The sequence below is a fragment of the Carica papaya genome, chromosome 2 (assembly GCF_054855325.1).
Source record: "Carica papaya isolate Zhongbai chromosome 2, ASM5485532v1, whole genome shotgun sequence".
NCBI lineage: Eukaryota > Viridiplantae > Streptophyta > Magnoliopsida > Brassicales > Caricaceae > Carica > Carica papaya.
The window spans coordinates 30,120,896-30,127,804 of NC_142310.1; the positions used below are offsets into that span (position 1 = coordinate 30,120,896).

At 33.0% G+C, this 6,909-nt stretch overlaps 1 protein-coding gene across 2 annotated transcripts; it reads left to right on the top strand.

Annotated features, from left to right (window-relative positions):
• Nucleotides 1-4,650: 4,650 nt before the first annotated feature.
• LOC110823646 ((1S)-1,7-diacetoxy-luvungin A aldo-keto reductase-like) lies at nt 4,651-6,215 on the top strand. Of its 2 annotated transcripts, XM_088213999.1 has the most exons (4): nt 4,651-5,066; nt 5,217-5,409; nt 5,505-5,684; nt 6,013-6,215. In XM_088213999.1, the coding sequence occupies exons 1-4, from the start codon at nt 4,948-4,950 to the stop codon at nt 6,064-6,066; spliced, it is 546 nt and encodes a 181-aa protein (XP_088070125.1). In that variant the 5' UTR covers nt 4,651-4,947; the 3' UTR covers nt 6,067-6,215. The 2 variants fall into 2 exon arrangements, 1 of the variants encoding a protein (XP_088070125.1); XR_015817223.1 differs by having other exon boundaries at nt 5,162-5,409; nt 5,578-6,215.
• The last annotated feature ends 694 nt before the right edge of the window (nt 6,216-6,909 follow it).

The following is a 6,909-nucleotide window of genomic DNA, read 5'->3' on the forward strand; positions in this document are numbered from 1 at the left end:
GTCACCGGAGCACGGTGGAGCCACCGTGCTGAAATTTTAAAATTGGCCGAGTAGGCCCTGGGTCTATTTTTTGGGTTATTTGGGACATGTGTAGGTACTGTAAGCGCGTTTCAGTTCCCGAAGAAAAATTAGGTAACCCAGGTACCGCCCGTAGGGCAGTAACAATCTAGTTTTCGGCGTCGAATCAAGTAAGGACCCCTCACCTTATTTCCTATTATAGAATTGAAGTTTGAATAAATGATAATACTGTATTTTGTACAAATTAGATAGAGATGCATAATTAATTACGGTTGCTAATGGAACCCGAACCGGACATTATTCTCTGTCGATTCCTGTTTGATTTATTTTATAGTTTAAAAAGCATGATGGTATATGGTTTATCTATTTCATGATTTTAAATGCATGTATTACTACTTACTTCACTACTGTTTGATTTTGGGAATCTAAGATATGAATGCATTGTTGGATGCACGTTACTTGTTTATGTATTTATGTTTGATTTGGTGACGAAAACTAAGGACAAATTAGGAATGGGATGTGATTTGATAAATGGATAAGATGACAGCTTCACTAGATATCCTGGGAGATGGTGGACGGACTGGGTTCATAGGGGACCTTACCGTGAACGTTGTCTCATACCGGATGGGGTATGGAGATGTGATCATTTGGTGCTCATATCGGACGGGGTATGGTGACGGCCCGCTTCACCCTCATACCGGACGGGGTATTAAGATTTAATATCTTGGCACTCATATCGGACGGGGTATGGGGACGGCCCAGGAATTAAGACAGTTAAGGAGAATGGTTCACATGCAGCGGGGACACCCCTGTAGATCCCCCATGGATATTAGTAGGCTAATAAAAACGAGAAACGGTGATAATCAATTATTGTTAATGAATACAGATTTATAATATGTTTTATGTTACTGATTATGCATGAAATTATGATCTGTATGATGTTATTATCTTTATAGGTTGTTTTCACAGGTTCTCCAAGGGTAAGAAAAATGGTAAGTGGTTTTATTTTAAATAAATGTTTTGGTTTAAAATTTGTGCTCCATTGGTTGTTTTTTGTTTTTCTACCAACATTTACTTCCGTGACGGTGATATAGTGTGATGTCCTTACTGGGATAGTGTAGCTCATTCCTTATTTAACCATTTTAGATTAGGAGGATCTAGTTCCCAAGCCCGATCCACAAGAAGACGGTGAGTATATGCTAAATGCTTTATAATTTCCTTTATTTTTTCTCACTTCTCGTATTTCTTTTAAAGAACTTATTTCGTGATATTATTCAGTACTTTTAAGTTATTGTGTAAGAGATGTTAACCTTAATCTTTTATTTCACTTCCGCACTCAGATGTTACACTTTGTAACGCCCGGGTTCGGGATTTAGGCCCAAGATAATCAATTTTAATAATGAATAAATTAGAAAAAAAATTTATTTCCAGTTTTTATTTGAAATTTTGAAGAAAATTATGTTTTGAGTGTATTTAAAAATCTTTTCAAAAATCATGGCTCAAGTAAAAATAAAAGAGGATCTATTTGAAAAAAAATTTAGAAAACTAGGGTAAAAGTAAAAATAATATAAATTTAGCCACGTGGACCACCACGTCAATAGTGCAGCCCATTATTGTGCACAATGTGTTTACCGCATAGCAGACACGCGGACACGTGTCCATGCGAGAAGCAACTTGGGCGATCTACTTGCCAACAGATCCAACGGCCCAGATCTCCTCTTGTGCACACGGACGATATTCGTTTTCTCTTCAAGCGCGATTGAATGCCCAGATTTAATCCGATCGTGCAGGCCATATTCGTTCTCCAAATAAGAACGATCTGACAGCTAGAAGTGGGCCATGAGTCCCTGCACGAACGATCCAAATCGACGCAAATATGATATTTAAACGTCACTTTCGAGAAAACCCTAACCCTAGCTGCACTTGACCCCACCAGAGAAGAAGAAGAATAAGAAGGGCGACTAGAAAGAAAGCTGACCACCATCAATGCCACACCAAAGCCGCCGCCGACACTGGAGAAGTGAGTATTTTCCCCCTCTTGCTTCAAAATTCAATTATAAGCATCCCCACACTCATATCAGCGCTAAAAAACTGAAAGGAAAGCCAAAATTTGATAGCAGAGCTCGACCGAGCTGCTGCACCCGTGACCCAAAATCGCTCCGGTGAGTTCGATCCCGCTTCTCGTTTCCTTCTATTTTCTGACCGTTGTGCCCCTAACTCTTTGCTGGTGCAGGTCGACCGAAGAAAATCGCCGATCACGAGAGAGTAACAGCGGAGCCGCCATACCAAAAAATTACCCCACCGGTAAGACTCAATTTTTCCCTTTTTTCAGCCAAGAGAGGCCACCTAACCTCGTCTTTTGCAAGTTTTCGTACAAAATCGGTTGGAACTGGCCATACTAAGAGGAGATGCCGCCGTAGGCGGTAGAGCCAATGCTGGAGCACGACAGTGGTGTTGTGCCGGAACTCTAAACTGGCCAAAAAATTTTAAAACCCCTATTTTGGCTTTTTTTTTGGTATTTCGGGATATGTAACACGTGTTTTCAGTTTTCGCAAAAAAAATCTAAGAAATTCGAGAACTACTAGGAAGTGCAGCGGAAAAGGTGGTGTTTCAAACACCGACCCGGGATAAGAATCCCTCTCCCTTTTTTTACCGTTATGGTTAAGTAAAGTTTAATAAATAATAACGGTGTAATTTGTAAATATTAAAAACTTTTAATTAATTAAATACAGATCACCAGTGGAGCCGGTAACTAGTCAATACGAAATTACTTATTTTATATATACTGTTCATTTATTGCGAGATTGTTATTGTTTACTTACCGCATGTACTTTAATTCATAGGTTTATTTGTCTTCTCGTTTATTGATTTACTTAACAGTTTATCCCTTTCTGTTGATTAGTTTAAAAATAAATGTCCTGATCACATTTTTTTTCTTAGTTGTTAAAGTATCAATTATTACTGCATGTTTAATTGTCGCTCTATTGTTATGTAAGTATGGAATGAGATGATTGTGTGTACTTGGAGGCTGGTTGATGATGTGAACATATATATAAAAGGCTTACCGGGTATCATGGGAAAGGGTATACGGACCCGATACATAGGGCAAACCTTACCATAGAAATTATCTCAGTCGAATGGGGCTGAGAAGTTCCATACCGGAATGGATTAAGAGGTATTTGTTCACATTTATACTGGACGGCGTATGGGGACGGCCGATTAATTGATAGATCGGATATTGGGTCCACGTGTAGGGAGAACCCCTATGGATTTCCAGAGGTACCGGTAAATAGGTAAAAAGGTAAAATCTAATTTTTATTGTTCCTTAGAATGTATAATAAATTACTATCTTAATTATTGACTTCATAAGTCGAAATTGAAAACTTAAAATGTGGGAATGAAAGTTACGTTTTTACATTAAATGAATTTACCTAAAAAAAAAAATGAATCTATTAGTTGTTTTGTAATTTTTACCAACTTTTGATTTTCTGTATCGATTGTTAAGTGTTGACATTCTTATTGGACTAATATAGTTCAATCTCCTTATTTAATTATTTCATATAAGAAATATCAAGATTCGAATCTTGAACAGTAAGAAAGTTAGTTGCTAAAGATTGTCTCCCGCGTCCCATCGGAGTTGTCCTACGAAAGTTGACCTTATAGGATTTTATCTATATTTTTATTTCTATTATTTTATTCTCTTTCAATGAACATTCATGTAACCATATTGGATATCATAATTTACTGTCCGAGAAATATAAACTTTAAATTCTTAATTGCTTACGCTTATGTTTCATTAATTCAATATTTTCATTTTATAAAATTTTGGGCTTCTACACTCTTACCTTAACAAAATTATCACCTAACTAATACACTTCCCACCTTAAATAAATGTTAAAATTTATATATTGGAAACTAAAAATCCATAATTTTTTAAACATTTTAAAAAAAATTTAGACTTTTTATTATTTAAAATTCTTTATGAAATTTATTAATTTTTTATGTAATATTAGAGAAATCTAGTTATTAATGATCATGTAATTATATTATTTTTTGTGTGATATATTATTTATCAATTGAATTATATAATGTAAAAAAACTGCAGTTAAAATATACCTTTCAATCAAATACAAACAAAAGATTGCTATAATTGTAATAAATAAATAATAACGGTGTAGAAGGTGTTCCTAATTCAATTGAAAGCTTTGTATCCTTGAGAGATGAACGTTTGCGTCCCGCAACAAAATAATTATCAAAGCTTTGTCTCTTATTATTATTATAAGACAACTGATTAAAAATAAAATAAAATCATAATAATTCAACATTACTTTAATCATAAACTTATGATTTATATGTAGAAGGAATATAATACCAATTTTAGATGGATATATAATATATTAAAATAATTTTCAGTTAAATATATACCTCTAAAATTGAAAAGAATCAAATAACTATAATTAATGCGGAACAAACAATCTGCCCAAAATCCAACTGAAATAATAACATAGGTGAATGTATGCAATTCACACCGGTTTCCCTCATAAGAAAGAAAATATCACACCATTTAAATGTCACTAAACAATAAATAGTTTACGTACGTAATATATATATATATATATATACAACTACCAATTGGCCACTTTCCTTCCTGGCTTTTTGTATAAATGGGCTTTCCATGAAAACCGAACAGATAACAAATCAGAGAAAACACTGGAATTGATACCATCCAGAAAAAAAAAAGATGCAGGTGGATTCAGATAATAAAATTGGCATTCCCCGTTTGGGTTTAGTAACAGCTGAATATCAAATCGGTATTATCAGCAGAAATCAAGAAAAAAATCATTCTTCATGCAATCGAATTAGGTTACAGACATTTTGACACAGCTTCTATCTATCAGTCAGAGCAGTATTTGGGCGAGGCAATCTCAGATGCTCTTGCTCTCGGCCTCATTAAATCTCGGGATGAGCTATTCATCACTTCCAAACTCTGGTATACTGATGCCCACCGTGATCTTGTTCTTCCTTCCTACACTGCGGAAAACACTCAAGTAAACAAGACGTACCCATATATGTACAACTTTCATAGATATAATAAATTTTGATTAATTAACATGTTCATTCTCTCTTTGATTTGTCTGTTTAGAAAGAAAATTGAAGCTAAAGTACCTGAATCTGTATCTTATTCATCTTCCAATTAGCATGAAGCCAGTTGAGCTCACTTTACAAATTGTGAAGGAGGATATAATGGTTATGGATTTCAAGTCGGTGTGGGAAGCTATGGAGGAGTGTGTGGAAATGGGTTTAACAAAATCGATAGGCGTCAGCAACTTCTCGTGCAAGAAGCTTGAAATAATACTATCAACAGCAAAAATTCCTCCTGCTGTCAATCAAGTACAAATATATTTTATCTTTTTAAATAATTTTAGTTTCATTTTCAGAAGAAAAATGGTTTTATCTATGGATATCATTGGATTGACTTTCAAAAGGTGGAGGTGAACCCAGTTTGGCGGCAAGAAAAACTAAGAGACTTTTGTAACGAAAATGGTATAATGGTTGCAGCTTATTCCCCCCTGGGTTCCCATGGAGCCTCTTGGGGCACAAATCGTGTTATGAAAAATGATGTGATCAGGGATATTGCTCGTGACAAAGGAAAAACTGTTGCCCAGGTAACTTCTTCTTTTTCTTGTTTTTTACTCTCTACAGTTTCGGGGTGTAAAAACAGGTAAAATTCTAAAAAGTAGTGAATATATCAAAATTATTAAAATAAATAATAACAAAATAATTACATATGGATGATTGTATTGGTGATTGCCTCCACCTATAGACTTATAAATATAATTCATTGTCCACTGTTTTGTCATTTACAAATTTTTAAGCACGAAAATTGATTAATAATCCATCGACCTGCAGATAAACTTGAATAGAATAGCTTATCGTGAATAATATAAAGTTCTTTGATATTCTTGATGCTATATATTGATTCTTCTATTTCAGACAGTTGATACCAATGGAGACGGCCGGTTAATTCACATATTTTTGTTTTCTTGAGTTATAGAGCAAAATATATTAAAAGAGAAAACTCATTAAGATTCAAGATTATATTTACCTATTAGTTTAGTTTCTTAGATAATTCTCTTTTTAACTCTCTTAACTTAGTCATAAATAAGGTTTAATCGTAGGGGTTGTAAAACTCTCTTTTTAACTCAATATTTTATTTAATTTGTAGTAATTACAAATTAGATGATATGGCATTATAATTTTTGTTTTGTTTTTCTAATCTCAAATTATAAGTAATATGGTTGTTCTTTTACTTATGTATATAATAAATATATGTTTGAGGTGGGCTTATGAACAAGGAATTACAATCATAAATAGTTTCAATAAAGAAAAAATAAATAAATAAAATTTTGACATATTTAATTTGCAGTCAATTGCATAGGAATTATATCATATAAATTAAATTCCACAATTAAAAAAAAAAAAAAACATTGTCTAGTCTACAATTTATTTATAGTAAAAGATCTTAGAAGATTGGCTGTGAATTTTGGGATTGAAAAATTTAATTATGCTTATAAAATCACATGTATTTTATGAAATAATTATTAGCTATATATATGTCCTTAAACTAGTGAGATAATGATTTGATAACAACATTATGTAATAATCTTAATTAAGTTAAAATATTAATAATAAAAACATATATTATTGTTATGACATGCTTGAAAATTATGTTACATATATAATTCAAATTATGAATGTATTATGAAAATTCCTTATAATTATTAGAGAGAAATTTAGTTTGTGATAGAGATCATAGAAATGGGCACCAATTTTGTAACAATAAGGATAACGTAAGGTAAAAAAATATTTAAAAACGAAACGTAAGGTAAA